We start from the raw sequence: 18,910 nt of genomic DNA on the forward strand, positions 1-18,910 counted from the left end.
CACCACTCAGATCTTCCTTGTTACTAAGCATCTTTAACCAGCCTGGGTTGCATGTGTTTGTCTTGAGCATACCCAAGTCCAGGAAGAGTCTCTCTTCAAGTATAATCCAAACATTGGGAAGGCTAAGTTGTCTGTCCCACAGTCTTAAGTTGTCTGACTCACACTTTTTTCCACCTCAACAAGGTTAGTTAATAGTGACTTCTTCCTGCTTTTACGTCTTAATTATGCTTAGGGAACAAGAACTATTGGTTTGAAATTGTTTGTACTTAAAAAGCCCGTGTACGAGAAGATGGAAGTCATGTAAATTATTTCTCCTTCTTATAGACAGACATAAAGGTTGGTGCTCACACAACCCTTATAACATTCACAGAACTGTTGCCCATGGTTGCCATTCCATAGATGTGTTGCCTTGAACTGAATATTTTAAAAGACACATTTATATCTTATAAGAAGTTACTGTTGTCCCCATAGTGCCCCCTTGGCCAGTTGCTAAAGGCTGTACAATAACAAAATAAAATGATTAAAATGCTCTGGCCCAAGTTTAATTGGGCCAGTGCCTCCTCTTGTGTCTGGTTCAGTTTGTTCTTTTAGTTGTTTGCTCTCTGCAGAAGCAGCCTGTCCCATGTGTCATTTCAGTATCCGGCCAAACATCTTCCTGGGAGTGGCTGAAGGCTCGCCACAGTACAAGAAGTGGTACTTTGAGTTGATTATCGACCAGGTGGACCCTTTCCTAACTGCAGAGCCCACGCATCTGCGAGTGGGCTGGGCCTCCTCCTCTGGCTATGCCCCCTACCCTGGAGGTGGAGAAGGATGGGGAGGCAATGGTGTCGGCGATGACCTGTACTCCTATGGCTTTGACGGACTTCATCTTTGGTCAGGTGAGTACCTTGTGAAGGCTTCCACCCTCTATTCTACTGTTGCAAATAATTGAGTCTTACAGAATACACATTGAGTTGAAATAATAGAAATGCTTAAATCCCATGAGATTGTTTGGTAGGAAGAGCAACAGGTTTAAATAAGCTTCATTTGTAGCTTTATTCTAAGAGTTTCTCACTATGTCACCCAATACAGACCACTTAACTTAACGTCACTGTTACAATTTAAATGTCAACTGCTCCTCACAGGTTCATCTGTTTGAATACCTGATCACCAGCTGCTGACACTTTTTTGGAAAGTTGTGATACTGTGAGGAGGTGGCACCTAGCTGGAGGAAGTAGGTCACTGGAGTCAAACCTTGAGGTTTATAGTCAAGCTCTAATTCCTGTCCTCTCTCCAGTTTCTGGTGCACTAATGTATTAACAAGTACCTGCCATTCCTTCCTATTTGCACTGATCCGCCCACCATCATTTCTCCCCTGCTAAGATGGCTATGAACAAACATAAGTCCTTCCTTCCTTTCTTGTAGCCATTTGATCACAGCCATAAGAAAGGTATCTAACACACTTAGTGTCTATCTCTGTCTGTCTTTATTGCAAATAGGGTTGTTTGGGTTTTATGAATAGCCACATAGGCAATACTCAGCTTTACTTACTGGGCGGTGAGCTACATGCTTTAATGTCAGAATGACCTTTAAGGTAGCAAATACTGAACTCACGTTACAGATACAGAGACTGATGCACTAAGGCACCCTGGGAAGTCTCCTGATGGCCATGATTTCAACACTGCTTCTTGTTTCATGTTAAGACTGTTAATAGCTGTAGGTCAGTATTAATCTCAAAAGGAATTCAAGACTTTTTTTAAAGAGATAAATACTGATGATTTTCCCATATCTACATATGGCTCACGAGTATGAAGGATGGATTTGTTTCTGCCTGGGTGAAAAATCTAAGGTTTTCACCCTAAACAAGTACCACACCTCTCCTACTTGTCCAAATCATGCATTGTCTATATTTCCTTAAGAATCAGCAGTTGGTGATAGCACATGCCTGATAAAAATGTCTCACAGAAGCACAGTGAGCATGCTTCTTATAGAGGAGCCGTGATGCAGTCTTCCTTAATTTCAGCATGAAAGACACATTTCTCTACAAGATGAAACTATGTATTGAAGTTTCTTGTGTAACTGAGAACTGTATACCCAGCACCTTCTCCTCCTTCCCCTCAACCAGTGGTTCTCAGCTTGCCTACTGCTGTGACCCTTTAAGACAGTTCCTCATGTTGTGTGACCCCAACCATAAAATTATTTTCATTGCTACTTCATAACTGTAAGTTTGCTACTCTTATGAATCATAATGTAAGGATCTGTGTTTTCAGTGGTCTTAGACAATTGCTGTGAAAGAATCTTTGACCCCTCCCCAAAGGGGTCACGACCCACAGGTTGAGAACTACCATAAAGACAATACCATAACTGCTTGATATCAATAATCACTGTCACCTGAGATTCTGATGGCATGTTTCTTGAAGTAGTTATTATTTTTTAATTTGTTAAGATGAAATTTCTCATTATTTCTGCTGTTTGCATGCAGTTTGAAAGTTTTAGGGCTATTGTACACATGTACTCATATGTACATTTTATGTATCCTGGACCATTGAGAGGGATGGGGACAATACAAAAGTCTACTCGGGTTCTACGTGCTCCAAGCGACAATGTGTAACTGACAAACATGATGAAAAATGTCAGGAGGGGGAACTAAGCAGAAAGAAATTTGTCTTTCTCTCGTTCGCCTTCCCTAGTTCCCCACAGAAGATGTCTCTTTCCTTCCTCATTCTCCAAGATCTGCTGTGGGATCACTGAGTCTGAGGGTGCATGGTAGGAGCCTTTAGCTTGGGTTGTGTCCACATACTACACACTATTTCCGGGAAGTGAGAATGACTGTGAGTAGGAACGGAAGGATGCTCACACATATCAGCAACTCCTGGGATGGCAGGATGAAGTCTGTGAGTGACGGAAAGAGCTGCACTTGGGAGCCATTTCCACACTGACCACTAAATGGCCACCATCTTATCACCCCAAGTCTTCGTGCTCAGAGGAAACCAGACCTTACATACCTGCAGAGGACTCTGCATAGAGACTGCGAGAACATGAGTCACAGAGTGGATGAAGCATATCGGACTCTGGTTTCAAAGGCAAATGAGTCATTCTCAAAGGAAAAGCTTTACTTCATCTTTTTCCATGCTACAGTACGCTTAGGCACTTAGGAAACTCTGGTAGCTATTTGTAGACACTTGGGAATGAAAACGTCAGTGGATCCAGAGGCAAAGAAACTAACCACTGTACATCAAAAAGAGCCACACTTTTGTGTGTTTCAGGACCTAAACATCATAACTGCATTCATTATTCCATAGCTGTTCCTGTTCAGCTCTTCATTGATCCTATTCTATGTCCTATGCGGGCAAGCAAGCTAAGTGATCCAGGTCACACTAATCATCTCTAGTGGGGGCTCTGTTTTGTTGGAGAAGTGAGAACAACTCAGCTTTGCAAAGGCTTATTGTAAGTTTGAGCATTACACACACTTCATGATGTAATACTACTTCATGATGTAATCAAGGGTCTCAATTATAGAGTTGTGTCCAAGGGTCTCAATCCCTTAGTCTCTACCATCAGGTGAAATTTAGAGAAGACAGTGTCCGTGACATTTATACTTTTCCCTCTCCCTCCCTGAAACCCAATGCTTCCTTAAGTCCAGGCTGTATCCTGACTGCTCTAGCCCCACACAGGACACATCTATCTTGTAAGAGGAATTCCCGGTAAATATATCACCTTGTGCTTCAGCTGAAGAAATAAGGAGTCTGTTAATGACTCCCACCAGGACTGCAGGGAATTCGGGGCAGCTGGGGAAGGGAATTACCCGATGAATAAATGGCACGGAAATAACACTCCACTTCTAGGGAAAGATGGAAGATGATGAGGGGGAGATACTGGAAACTAGTCATGACCAAATTTCTGCTTTTTCTCAAGATTGAAATTTGCAGGTTGATTAACTTTCCCGTTATCTGTGTGCATAAATTAAGCCACTGACTGGAACTGATCTGTAACATATTTATTAAGGAACAATCGATGTAGCAGCTGGAAAGAGTTGCAATGCTAACATTTTATCAGTGAAAAGGGTCAAGGGAAGAATAATAGCCTTGCCCACAATTGTTGATTAAGAGGGGGGCACTTGCGAAAGTGCTTACTTTGTAGAGACTGTTTCTTTAATTAGAATAAGACGTAGAAGTTGGACTGCGTGACACATGTCTGTCAACTCAGCTATCAAGAATGCGGAAGGAGAAGACCCTCTTAAACCCAGGGAACCAAACATAGCTGGGCTATATTTTGAAATTGATAGTTGCTGGGGAAGGGAGTTTTCTTCAGCAGAGTGACACTGGCTGTATCAACCACTAAGATTGCTTATCCCTCAGTGCCACCTAGAACTCACAGAGGACTTGAAGGAGAGGGGAAGAGTAGACAGTAAAGCCACAGCTCGACACTGCAAGTTTCACTGTGGTTTATAAGAGGTTTACGAAGACGATGATTCCTGAGAACTTCATGTTTATCTATCAATGTTCTGGGTGCCTTTAAAGTTACTGCCCAAAGTCACATTTCATTGTTCTCCAGTTCCCAAGTCACAGATGTGTTGGGAATTGTTCATCAGTAATATTTTCTGGATGCTAAATAATGTAAAAGGAAACACTTTATTGGTAACACCCATTTTAATGGAAAATCAGAAAGCAAAAGTGAGACAAAACAGAGCAGGTTTTTCTGAGTTTCTTTCATATTTTGTTTAATTTATTTTTTACATACCAATTTATGCTTCTCTCCCTCCTCTCCTCTGGCTCTCCCCTTCCCTTCACCCAACCTCGATCTACTCCTCAGAGGGCAAACTTCCCCTGCGAAGTCAACTAATCCTGTCTCATCACCTTGTTTAGGCAGGACCAAGCCCCCCATCGTGCCTACATTGAGCAAGGTTATCTCTCCATAGAGAATGGCCTCCACAAAGTCAGGTCATGCATTTTTGTAAATGAAAGTTTCTGCCCCACCCAGTCCTGCAGCCGTTCAGTCCCAAAGAAACATAGAGAATTATATTAATTATAAACTGTTTGGCCTATTAGCTCAGGCTTATTATTAACTAGCTCTTACAACTTAAATTAACCCATAATTCTTGTTTGTGTTTAGCCATGTGACTTAATACATTTTCTCAGTGAGACATTCTTATTTTCTTTCCTCTGTGTCTGGACAGTGACTGCGTCTTTGCCTTTCCTCTTCCCAGAATTCTCTTAGTCTGGTTGCCCCACTTATACTTCCTGCCTGGCTACTGGCCAAGCAATGTTTTATTAAACCAATATGAGTGACAAATATTTAGTATATAAAAACATAATTCCACAGCAATGCATTAGAGTTAGATCCAGTGACTATATACATATACATATATATACATACATATATACATATATATATCCCAAGCCACACCATTGTCGCCTGTACTCAGGGGACCTAGTTCAGTCCCATGCAGGTTTCCCAGTTGTCAGTCTGGAGTTAGTGATCTCCCTCTAGTTTGGGTCAGCTGATTCTGTGGGTTTCTATATCGTGGTCTTGACCCCTTTGTTCATAGTATCACTTCTTCATCTCTTCATCTGGAGCTCGGCCCACTGGTTAGTTGTGAAACTCTGCATCTGCTTCCATCTGTTTCTGAAAGGGGGTTCTAGCTTCTTTGGGGTTGTGGACTTAGGCTTGTTATCCTTTGCTTTATACCTGGTATCCACTTAAGAGTGAGTAAATACTATATTTGTCTTTCTGGATCTAGGTTACCTCCCTCACTCATAATAATTTTCTAATTCTGTCCATTCACCATTTTTAAATTGGATTATTTCATAGCTGGATATGTAGTTTCTTGAGTTCTTTGTGTATTTTGGAGATTGACCCTCTGTCAGATTTGGGGTTGGTGAAGATCTTTTCCCCATTCTGTAGGGAGCTGTTTTTCCTTGTTAACCATGTCCTTTGCTTTATAGAAGCTTCTTAACTGTAGGAAGTCTCATTTGTTAATTGTTGTTCTCAGTGTCTGTGCTGCTGGTGTTATATTTAGAAAGTGATATCCTGTGTCAATGTGTTTGAGAGTATTTCCCACTTTCTTTTCTATGAGGTTCAGTATGGATAGATTTATATTGATATCTTTGATCATTTGGACTTGAGTTTTGTGCATGGCAATAGATATGGATCTGTTTGCATTCTCCTATATGTCGATATCCAGTTATACCAATACCATTTGTTGAAAACGCTTTCTTTTTTCCATTTTATATTTTAGCTTCATTGTCAAAAATCAGATGTTCATAGGTGTGTGGGTTAAAATCAGGATCTTTGGTTCAGTTCCATTGGTCCACCTGTCTTTTTTATACTAATAGTAGCTACTTTCATTACTGAAGCTCTAATATAGTGCTTGAAGTCAGGGATAGTGATGCTTCCAGATGTTCCTTTATTGTACAGGGTTGTTTTGGCTAACCTGGGGATTTTGTTTCTCCATATGAAATTTAGTATTGTTCTTTCAAAGTCTGTGAAAAGTTGTGCTGGGATTTTGATGGATATTGCATTGAATCTGTACATTGCTTTTAATAATATTTCCATTTTACTATTTTTTAATCCTACCTATCCAAGAGCATGGGAGGTCTTTCCATTTTTCTGATATCTTCTGCATTTTCATTCTTCAAAGACTTAAAGGTCTTATCATATAGGTCTTTCACTTGTTACCCCCAAGCTATTTTTTGTTGCTGTGGCTATTGTGAAGGGTGATATTTCTCTGATTTCTTTCTCAGTCCATTTATCATCTGTATATATGAAGGATACTGATTTTTTTGAGTTACTCTTGTATCCTGCCACCTTATTGAAAGTATTTATCAACTGTAGGAGTTCCCTGGTAGACTTTCTGTGGTCACTTATGTATACTATCATATCTTCAGCAAATAGTAAAAGTTTGACTTCTTCCTTTCTAATTTGTATCCCCCTTGATCTCTTTTTGTTGTCTTATTACCCTAGCTAGGACTATATTTAATAGATATGGAGAGAGTGGACATCTTTGTCTTGCTCCTGGTTTTAGTAAAATCACTTTGTTTCTCTCCATATAATTTGATGTTGGCTATTGGCTTGCTATATATTGCCTTTATTATGTGAGTGAGAAGTGGGGTTTCATCACTACCCCCTACACTTGAGGAAATGGTGAGAGGTTCAATCCCACTTAAGTCATGAATAGACATCCACAACTGCCATAATCTCATGAATTGTTCTGTCGAGGGGACTCCATTTCACAGCCCTCCTCTGCAACCTATTCTTCCTGTCTCCTTTTTTTCCCCCTTTGGTTTTTTGAGACAGGGTTTCTCTGTAGCTTTGGAGCCTGTCCTGGAACTAGCTTTTGTAGACCAGGCTGGCCTCTAACTCAAAGAGATCCACCTGCCTCTGCCTCCCGAGTGCTGGGATTAAAGGCGTGCACCACCACCACCCGGCTCCTCCTATCTTCTTTAGGACCCTCTTTGTGATGTTCCTTGAGTCTTGCAGGGTCTTGATACGATGTCCTGTTGAGGGCCAGCATTCCAAAATCACTCATTCGCTGCATTGTGGAGTTACATTTTTCTTTTTCTTACTTTTCTACATAATGGTTAATGTTTATAATGAACACACAGTAATTATACAATTAGGAAAAAAGATGTCTTTCTCTTATTCCTGAAACCCTATATTAATTTCAAACTTCTCCCTGTCTGCTCTTCTGTTCCCAGTAGAAACAGAAACCCAAGAGAAGGATGGGAATCAGGATGATAATAACACCGGAAAACAAGATATTTTCTCACTATTTTAGGTCAGAAGTCTTGAATCATTTTGTGAAGAAGAAAAACATTTCATAAGCACTAATGCAGATATAAATGACAATGTGTTTTTTCCTCCTCATCTGAATAAAGCTATTTCAAGCAGTCAGACCTTATTGTGTGGTTTCCTGGCTAGAGGGGATTCAGTCCTCTCTCCTGGCTTTTCCAACAGTGTCCATATCTTTCTGAGAAAGCAGAAGAGAGCAAGACCTTCTCTTGCCTGTGACTAAATGTGTATACACTTACATCCACGACTTCCACTTAGTAAAGGTCATCTGTCCATTACTTCTGGCCCCAGGGTAGTCTTAGCACATGCCCAGAAGACTCACTCCTCATCGTTCTTATTCTTAGTAGCTTTAGAGAGCCTCTGAGACTCAGTTCACATCAAGCATGGTGTCTATCCACTCATCGGCTTAGGAGATAAGTTTCCTCTCTCTTATCTCATGCAGTAATGACTTGCATTTCCACTACGGTAGCATATCCTGAACCCTTCTTATACTGCATGCTTGTTAGGTTTCTCTTCTCCAGTAGAATCCTCTAACTTTGTCTGTCTACCAGATGCATGCCTCCGGGGACCCACAGTTTTATTTCTGTTCTCTACTCACCAGGCCGGATACCCAGAGCTGTGGCCTCCATCAACCAGCATCTGCTGAAGTCAGATGATGTGGTGAGCTGCTGCCTTGACCTTGGAGTACCCAGCATTTCTTTCCGAATCAACGGGCAACCTGTGCAGGGGATGTTTGAGAATTTCAACACAGATGGACTCTTCTTCCCTGTGATGAGCTTTTCAGCTGGTGTCAAGTAAGTGATGGCTGTAATTTCCTGGAAAATAGCTATGACCCCGCTTTAAAACTTCGCCATCACCCTTGTGAGTGGAAGAACCAATAATTTCTTTTAGGGTTTCTTCTCAAAAGCCAAATTTCTTCCAAGAAAGTGATGGCTAAAGGGCAAGAGGCAACCAAACTCATCCCTTCACCTACTTACTACATAGATTCCTCCTATAGGAGCTGTTTTATATACTCAGATAAAATGTATGAGAAATCCTAGGGACAAAAATCAATAGTTATAAGAACAATACATGCTCTTTATGAAAACCTTGAAAGAAATAAATACAAAGATTGCAGTAAAAGTCACTTTTTTTGGTTTTTCTAGACAGGGTTTCTCTGTGTAGCCCTATCTGTCCTGAAACTCACAATGGACCAGGCTGGCCTTAAACTCAGAGATCCATCTGCCTCCACCACTCAGCTCACCTTCAATTCTAATTCTTGGCTATATTCACTGTGAATATTTTGTTATATTCATCTTTTTTGCTGCAAATGTGTGTATACTTTCTAAATTGCAGTCACTGCGAATGTGAAGTATAATTTTTCACTCAGAAATAAGTAATGAGCCTTTTCCTGACTCATTAGGTACCCCCGAAATTATTTTTATGGTCACATAATCTCTCTTTATTTCACTTCCTCATAATATAGCCGTTATTTTACTGTGATGTTTTCGTGCGAATTCTACTTCTATTGCTACAGATAGCATTACTGCAGACGTCCCGGCATATAACTCTTGTTCTGCACTGCTATTTTCTCCCTCTCAGAAAAAGGGGAAATTGTATTATATTTTAAGATCCAAAATTTATAATGATGTGGCCAAGTTGATTTTTAGAAAAAAAATTGCACAAACTGTTAGGAACTTCTTATCAATAATTGCAAAGTCTATGTTTCTTTGAAAACCACAGATTTGTTCAGGATACATTTGGCATCAAATCTAACCTGAAATCAAGATGTAGCAAAGCTGTCATCAATAGAAATTCACCTAGTTTTCAATATTTGGCAGCATAATTCCTATGGCTGTTGGTATGTTTAATGGAAGAGACATTAGTATGTCTGAATATTGGATACTGCTTCTCCTCTGACTGGCGGTTCTGTTTGAGACGTGTGCATGCTACACACAATCTTTCTTTTTTGAATGTTTATGAATTCCAAAGCCCAAATAAAATATCTGAGCCTGTGATATCATTTAAAGTGACACTATTTGGGGAGCTGGGAAGATTGTTAAGTTATGCACGAAAATACTTCCATTCAATACCAAGAACATATAGAAAACTAAGATAAGAGAATGCATGAATTGTAAGATTGGTGCTGAGAGGGGAAGATGACCAGATCCCTGAGGATCACTGGACCAGCCAGCCCAGTGTACTCAGCAAATCCAAGGCCAGTGAGAGACCCTGTCTCAAAAAGAGGCAATGATGCCTAAGGAAAAGCACCTAAGGTTGCCCTCTGACCTCCATTTATTTGTATACACATAAGTATGTGGACAGCACACACATGTGAAAACATAAGCACATCCAAAAAATAAAGCAACATATGAGAATGCCCAACTGATTGAATCCACACTAATTTTATTGTTTCTTTCTCCACCGTACTTTTGCTGGTTTTATGTTCTTCCTTTCTGATAATAATTTTGGATGGTTTTATTGTTAATCAAGTTATATTTAAGACTAATAATCTGTTTTCTATGCCTTTAATATTTTTCCAATTTATAATTTACCTTTTATGCTTAATTTTTGTCCTATTTCCCCCTTTTTAATTTAATGTAAGTCAAAATCATAAGAACCCAAAATAGTACCACTCAAAGATATTATTATTATTTTTTTTATATAGAGTTGGCATTAACTTGGACATGAATATGCATGCATTTTCCTATATCCCACTGCTTACTGTTGTATTCACTCTTCTGCCTCACTCTTTCTTCGTATCAAATGAATGCTGTTTTAACTCTCTTGTCTTCTTACACATGTAAATATCTGTAAGTCAAGACCCCACAAGAAGCCTCTTTCCCAAAACCGTCTCAGCCATTCCATTCTCGAGCTTTGTATTTTAAAGAGCTCACAACTGACTGAGCAGGACCTAGGAGTTACAGTTGCAATCATGCCTGTATCCGTGGATGCCATGGAACAGTGCAGTGGGAGCAAGGGTGACAACGGGAGCCTTGAGAGGAGTGAAAAACAGGCACTGCGCAGCCCCAGGGTAGGACTTTCAGAACAGAACCACTTCATGAAGTGCTGAACAAAGCCAGACGCGTTCATTTATTTTCAAAGGGAGATAAGAACGGATTAGAGCCAAGTCCCTCTAGCAGTCCGGAGGAACTGAGGGTAAGTCACAGTGCACCTCTTCCCAGCTCCAGTCCCTGGGAGCAGAGACACTAACGCAGCAAGCCACACCAGGGTCATGCTAGCCCAGAACCTGCTCTGGAGAAACAGGTGACCCTGAATGGTCAGCGCCTAGAACCACATTTGTCTGGGTGGCTTTTGGCCTCAGTCCATCCTCAACAATTTCCCCGATCTGTTCTTTTTTGACCAGTACCACTCACTGGCTTTAGATTATTTGCAGAGAGAAAGATAACTTACTTCCTAAGATCTCACTTGTGAAAACATTTAGATCTTTATTTTAAAAAATATGTATTTATTAATATTTAATTTAACACTTTTAATAAACATATTTTTGTTAAAATTTTTATTGTTTGAGATTTTCATTTAGGTATATGATGTGCTTTTGATGAAATAAAAGCCTATTCCCTCCCCTCCAACTCCTGCCCATGTTGTATGTATTGTTTTTAAATTACTGAGCCCATTTAGTACTGCTTATATGTGCATGAGTGTAGAGCTATTACTAGATCATGGTTAGCCTTCCAGGAGCCGTGTTCTTGAAGAAAACATGCACTCTCTTTCCCAGCAGTCATCAGTTGCCAATCCTCCTCAGCTAGAAATGTCACTTGCCCCCACTCCCCTATCTTGCTCAGGTATTGAGTCACAGCCACTGTGATACGATAGCACCGTCCTACGCAAGCAGTGCAGTCTCACTGAAGTCACCCATCACCTTTGATTCTTCTAATCTTCCCAGAGCCCCTCCCACCGTGATCCTTGAGCATGTGGAGTATGAGGAGTTGTGTAAATTCAAATTTTCAAAGAGACTGTCTCCTCCAATCTGCTACAATTAATTTTTTCCAAGTATTTTGCATTACATCTACTTTTGCAAACTTCATAATTATTTGTATGTGTGTTTGCTTGTATGACCTGTGTGTTCATGTGTATGTGAATCTGAATGTGAGCACATGCATGCCACAGTGTACAGACGCCAGAGGACAACCTCAGGTGTTATATCAGTCCTCACCTTTCACCTTGTTTGAGACAGGTTCTCTTTTTTTTCTGCTGATTGCTTAGCTAGCCTGCAAGTTTTTACTGATTCCCCCATCTTCCTGTTCTATCTCCTAGTTGGGAAACGCTGGGATTAAAGATGCTTGGGCTTCTAGAGCAGCCTTTAGCAGATGCTGAGATCTAAACTCGGGTCATCAGGCTGGCTCACTTCACACTTCACTCACTGAGCCATCTCCTAGTTTAAAAATTCTTAATCATTATTTCACCCATTCGAACTCCTTCAAAGTAATGAAATAGGGTTTCCATGTCTGTGATTTGTATTTGGTTTGGGTGGACCTTGCTTTGGAATCGTCTCTTAACCAGGAACTTCAGAACAGGTAAAGGCATAGGTCACTGAATGCCATCCATACTTAGAGATATTTCTAGAATCTCATCTCTCTTTCAGCAGATCACGTAGCACACAGTTAACAAAGAAGTAAAGTTACAGGATGAACACTGCTCTGTTCAGTGAGAGAATTTAACAAATTGGAAGAGTTTAGATGTGCTGGCTTCAAGAGCCAACAGCTTAGATCTGGGCACTTTTACTCATAGCACCTGAACAGATGGCGTGCTGAGGAACTGTATCTCGGTGTCACCTGACCCTGTCCCTAAGAACACGGTCAGCACTGGGCAACTTCTGTCTCTGGGTCTCTTGAGAGGGTATGATCACAGAGAGGTAGAAGCCCCATTCCCACATGCATGTTTCTGAAATGCATCATCAGACGGCGTCTTTGCTCCAGGTTAGTGCTGGTCTTGTACTGGTGAGCAGTCAGCTGGCTCTTTTCAGTTATTCAGTGGATGGCTTCAATAAACCGACACTTTTACACCAACTTGTGAAGCGTAGTTTGGTGCTAAAACATGACACTTCGTGTCCTGAGTTAGTCCAGTTATGCAAAGAGAGGCCAGGATATTAACTCTAGGCTAATTAAAATATACTGAAAAGTAGCACACGTAACATATACTTTTTAATATTTAAATTCCCATTTCACACCATATTATTAAAACATGTGCTGGCGTCTATGGTAGTTCTCCAAGAGAGAAGTAAGGTAGTGTGCCCGCCCAGGAAGAAAGTCACATTTCCCAACGCAGGAGCCTTCAGAATTGTTTCCCATATTCATTTTTAATTTGTGTGTAGTTTTTAAATTAGATTTCTCTTCTATAATCCCATTACCTTCCACTCAGTGATCTTTAATGAGGTCATACTCTTGAATTTTTTAAATTATTATTTGTATCATTGCAAATAATGCCATTAATTACACCTGATTAGGATGTCCCTGCCAGCAACCGTGGAAGAGCAAAGTGCACAAAGAGCAAAAATCTTTTTCAATTAGATTTACCCCTCGTGAAGTCAAAGGCCGCACGCGTAATTACTGACAAGATTCACAAATCAATATGTGTTCCCTTCCCTAACTGTTATGAATATACTGCTCTAGTTGCCTTCTCGCTTTGGCCGGTTTGTGGGTAGTGTTACTAGTGCCATAATGTGGTAGTGACAACCCTAGTCAATACAGAATGGAAGATGGGCATGTGTACCTTGGAGCCCATCCAAAACTTCCAATTATTTTGATGCCAAGAAGCTTTTGTAAAAAGATGACATCACCCTCGTCCCTCCCCTGTAAATAGCACCAGAGCATGAAGCAACAAGACAGCGTTATACAAAAGGCCAGAGTAGATAGTGAACTTGGGGTGGTCTTTTTGTTCTAAAAAAAAAAGTTGAGTTATTTACTCTAGTAAAATACGTTTTGCGGCTAGACATTCCCATTAGATGTATTTAATCATCTTATATAACTGTTGCATTAGCCTTGTCTAATTAATAAAAAACAAAATCAGTTGGTGTCTGTAGCTGCTGTTTGTTTCCACTGGTATCCACCAGACTTGGCTAAGATTCAGGTAACCGACAGCTTAGCTATTTCCAGCTTGCTGTGGTCAATGCTGTGGAAGCTATTGCTGAGATAAATTTACTGCTGCAGAGAACAAGATGAGTGTTGGCTCGATTGCCCTGGACTTCATCACATGCAAGCCAGTAAGAAATATGAATGAGAAGACTGTCCATAACTCACATTGTTCTCCATTCTTGGCATTACAGACTAAAGATGCAGTTATGAATCCTGATATAGGAATTAGACTCAGGTCATCAAAAGCTAGCTAACAATCCCCTCTTGACCTGTGTACGTTTTTCCTTTGGGCCGCTACCCCAGCTCTTTCAGAGGGATGAAATAATGACTGTGAGACTGAGACATCTGGGAAGATTAGAGTGCCTCCATGCTTGCTAGGCAGCTGTGGAGGATAACAGAGTAGCGTGACGAAGGGGAAACTAGGCACTGTGTTTTAGAATAGCAAAGCTCTGTCTTCATTTTTACAGTGTTTTTATTCACGGATCAGTCTTTCAAACCTGACAGGAGGAATCCACATTGCTCTGCAAATTAACAGGCAAAAGTCTCCAAGATGAAATTGTAAATGCTACCAGGGCTTTTTCGGTGTCATTTCCCTTCGTCCCAAAATTTGACAAGCAAATAAAACTTCCCCTGACACTTTCCAGTATTTTTATTTCCAGGAGGCTATGACTGAAACACTTGCTTATCTCTGAGATAAATGAATCGTTATCTTTGTAAACTCCTTAGGAAGAGAAAGAAATTTTCATAATATCGGAATTCTCGGAAGAACCTCAGAAAATGGCACAAGTGCTTTAGTGGAAGAGATTAGACAATTGACAAGATTGTAGATGATAGATAGATAGATAGATAGATAGATAGATAGATAGATAGATAGATAATAGGTAGATCTAGGCATATACATACATATGCACATACATAATTTTAAATCTATGCTCCGTATGTAAGAGAAAGCATTCAATATTTTTCTTCTGAGTCTGGCTTATTTCACTTAACATAATGATTTCTGCTTGTATCTACTTTCTTGGAAAGTCATGATTTCATTCTTTTCTTTATGGCTGCATAAAGGAAATATATATGTTTTTCTCAACCAACAGTTTCCTGGGTATTTGTAAATAGTGTAAAAATAAATGCAGAATTCAAGCATTTCTGAATTAGTTGGTTTCCAGTCATATATATACCCAAGAGTGGAATAGCTGGGTCATATGGTTCTATTTTAGGTGCTTTGAGAAATCACCACACTTGCTCCATTGTGGTTTACAGTCTCACCAGCAGTGAATAAGGGTTCACCTTTCCCCACATTCTCACCAGAAACTCTTGTTGTTGTTGTTGTTGTTGTTGTTTTATTTTATTTTCTTAGCTATTCTTACTGGAGTGACTTAGGATGTCAAAGCAGTCTAAATTCCTATGAAAACAATTTTAAAATCTGTAGGGAAAAATATGAAGATAAAGAACAACTCATTCTAATGAACACTATTCTTGAATTCTCAACTTAACGGTTGGTAAAAGCTGAGAAATTTGATGGAAACCAGAGGGCAGGGGAAAAGAACCTAAAGAAAAAGAAATTTACTTTTCAATTTTATGTTCTCACTTGTGAATGAGGGAGAGTTTTTTTTATTAAGGTCAAGATTAAGTGTCCAATAAGGAATTTATTGAGAAAAACAGAGAGGTACATGAAATTTCAATTTCTACACCTGGAAATTCAAGTTCTGGACTTCTGACCCTGAATGAGTTCTTGGATGGATACTGTAAGCTTTTTATTGTTTCTGTCAGGAATAAAAATACTGAGGTCCATGATTTAAAACCTTCAACCTTTTGATTATAAAATAGAGTTGTAGCAGTGAAGAGTCAAAAGCTCAACCAGTTTAGCCCTGCAGTGAGAGTCCAGGCTGTTCTCTCAGGAGCTTCCCCTACTCAGTAAGCCAGAGAGAGTCCAGGCTAGCCTCTCAAGGAGCTGCCCCTATCCAGTAAGCCAGCGAGAGTCCAGGTTAGCCTCTCAGGGAGCTGTCCCTACCCAATAAGCCAGCGAGAGTCTAGGCTAGCCTCTCAGGGAGCTGTCCCTACCCAGTAAGCCAGAGAGAGTCCAGGTTAGCCTCTCAGGGAGCTGCCCCTACCCAGTCAGCCAGCTTCTGTTTCAGAACTCTCTTGGTCTCAGAGACATTTATTTAGGAATTGTTATGAGCTATCGAATTGGTACAGTGGTCATGTAGCCCTGTACCATTGGGTAGCATTCATTATAACTGTTACCTCTTTCACCAGTGAGGTCCATTTGTAGATTTTTTTTTAGTGAGCTGAATGCTGGACCCTTCTTCCATGATCTTTGTCATAGCCATACCCCGTGTCTTCCTTCATTTCATCCCACTCCCAGTCCACCTTCCCCAGCAGTGGGCTTCTGACCTCTGCTCTGCCACTCACCTTTCTGGGCAGATGTCCTTGAGTGAAGAATGATGACATGCTCTTCTGTGAAACCTGTATTTGTCCTTCCAGGGGCTAGACTCTGGCACCACTCTAATCAAAAGACCATCTACTTTTCGGCCATTTCTTGCTGACTGCTCTTTACCCCAACAAACTCCAGGGGATGCTGACCTGCTTCTGAGAAGTTCCCATCAGGCAGCTTCGGATGTATGGACAAACTTCTCAGTCCCCTGCAGTTCTCTCTAAGAGGGTCTTTCCCTCCTCTACATGTAGATCAATGTGATCTGAGGCTGATAGAACTATCTTCATGATTGTTTGTGCTGTAATCTGCAAATTTGACTGAACATTTTTCTCTAGAGTATAAAGATACTGGGATTCTAAATGATGCATTCATAAGTCTGCCTTTGAACTTCTTGCAAAACTTAGATAACCCTCATCAACACTGTACTTCAGTCTGGGGGTATAACTCAATTCAAGAATAGTTGCCTAGCATGTACAGAGTTATGGGTTCAGTCTATATTTCCAGAACAATAAATAAAGATTCCATAGTTGAAGTAGGTTTGGGACATTTTCTATCCTTCTGATGGTTCTAGTCAAACTTAACATGTTATCACATGTCATTTCTTTGAGCTCAGTCTGTATCCACAGGGACAGATAAAGTCCCATCCTCCAGCATTGGAAGCGGTTTGTTGGATCCCTTCCCACAGGCTCTGTCAGGTTGTTCCTGGGCAGTGAAAGGAGGGCAGACAGCTGGAGGGTAGCCTTGGGCCAGTGCCTATCCAGCCCCACCTGCTGGGAGGCAGGGGCTCTCATCCAGCCAGACTTCAGAAGCAGTACACTGCCTTGTCTTCTGCCCAGTGAAGCACAGCATACGAAGAGGAGTGCCCCCGTCAGCAATAAGCACTCCTTTCTGCCCGTATTAATTTCACATTTTACAATTCTTGTGCCCATTACAGGAGATACAGCTTATAACCAAATCATCTTTCTCATTTTAATAATGAGGCATAAAACCAGAAAGCATTGTTCTCTTTAAATACTACACAGAAGCTGACCAGACTTGATTTGTTGTCTAGCCAGTGTATTTTAAAACACAAGAAAAATTTCAGAACTAGACTTAACTGGCAAGAGTGTTTATGAATAATTAAGTCTAGCTAACTTGCTAGAAAGCCACATGACAGACCATTTATGTGTTTCTGTAATCCATACAGTAGCAAGGAACCAACACTCTTGCTTCATAAGCTCTCAGTCTAATGAACTTACAGAAAGGATCCTCGGTGGGAAGGGAGGAGCTGGTAACTTGCCTTACTATTTCTTCACTCAGACAAATCCCCCTCTATCCTATACATTCAGCATGCCAATGGCACAATCTGATAGATTCAACTGAACTGGGAAATTCTCATCAAATAAATTTGTGGTTTAGTCATTACTTCCAGAAGGTTCACTAAATTAGAAACACTACAGCCTAATGACTCAATTTCATTTTAACGTCATTGCTCATATTCTCGATACACATAAATCATTCCCTATTGCATAACATCTTGGGTAGGCACACTCCTAGGGGCAATTGTGGTTCTAATTCTATACCATTGTTGCTTCGTGCTTTAAAATAGAGAAGTGGGAGCCTCTGCATGATTTCTGTAATTAATTTAAACAGCATTTTATAAAAGGCCATTTCAATAATGTGTTCTTATTGGAAAGGGAAAAAAATTGACATTTCTTACTCGGAGGGATTTTTATTTTCCAGATTCCTAATTAGGATATTTCCACAATTGCAATTATGGAATTTTTCTTACATGGCTCCCCTCCCAGAATGCTCTAATTAAAGGAAGTGATGCCTAGTGCAAAATGTCCTGTTGTGAAAGCTTTGCTTAATTATAACCTTCCTCCACTTACATCAACCCCTCCGCACATCCACCTGACACGCCAGCAGTTCCCACCAGTCCTGATGCCAAAACAAAACTGGCGTCTGGCCATTTAGATCACCTTGGTCCAAACTACCCTCCTCTCCCTGTGACGGTTTCAAGCGCTTGCTAATTGGTCTCCAGACCTATCTACAAAGGAGTGCTGGGAGAATACTGTATTTTCCCACTTTAAACCCCATGATCAGTTTCCTATCTAGAATAAAGCCAAACGCCTCGCCGAGGCATACACACTGCTGCGTGCAGTCCCGTCCCCCATACTTCTTCTCCCATTCCTCAGGTTGATAGTGTCCTCATCCATAGCACCACTTAAATTCTTTTCCAATTCGGGGCCTTTGCACGTGTCTCTCTTCTGAGACCCTCTTCCTCCACATCTTTAGTGCTTTGGCTTCTCTGCAGAGTCCTTTCTTGATGCCATCTCTTGAAGCCACCTCCTTCTCCGAGTTATGTCACGTACCCCTTCTTACAGACCCCTTCCTTATCCCATGGCATGCCTCCTCGCTGGTAATTAACCAATTTAGCTTCTCGAAATCCTGCTTTTGTTATCCTAGGAGCACTGGAAATGCTGCTTAGAATTGAATCCCCAGGGCAAAGTCAGGTGTGAGTGGTGGAGGCTCAGCCATTGGTCTTTTTTTTTTAAATATAATTTTTTTATTGAAAAAAAAAAGATTTCCGCCTCCTCCCCGCCTCCCATTTCCCTCCCCGTCTCCCTTTCCCCCCCCCTTCCTCTCCCCT

General features: G+C 40.7%; 1 protein-coding gene across 14 annotated transcripts in view; it reads left to right on the plus strand.

Moving 5' to 3' along the window:
- Ryr3 (ryanodine receptor 3) overlaps positions 1 to 18,910 on the plus strand; it is a 528,284-nt gene that overhangs the window by 282,449 nt on the left and 226,925 nt on the right. For all 14 annotated transcript variants that reach the window (XR_007590437.1, XR_007590438.1, XR_007590440.1 and 11 more), the window contains exons 18-19: positions 637 to 878; positions 8,372 to 8,564. Coding sequence is in view for 8 of the 14 variants with exons in the window: in XM_050134439.1 (XP_049990396.1) it covers positions 637 to 878; positions 8,372 to 8,564 (435 nt within the window). In the remaining 6 variants the exon portion in view is untranslated. The remainder of the gene's footprint in view (positions 1 to 636; positions 879 to 8,371; positions 8,565 to 18,910) is intronic.

The sequence above is a fragment of the Alexandromys fortis genome, unplaced genomic scaffold (genome assembly GCF_014885135.2).
Source record: "Alexandromys fortis isolate MF-2015 unplaced genomic scaffold, M_Fortis_MF-2015_v1.1 scaffold_6, whole genome shotgun sequence".
NCBI lineage: Eukaryota > Metazoa > Chordata > Mammalia > Rodentia > Cricetidae > Alexandromys > Alexandromys fortis.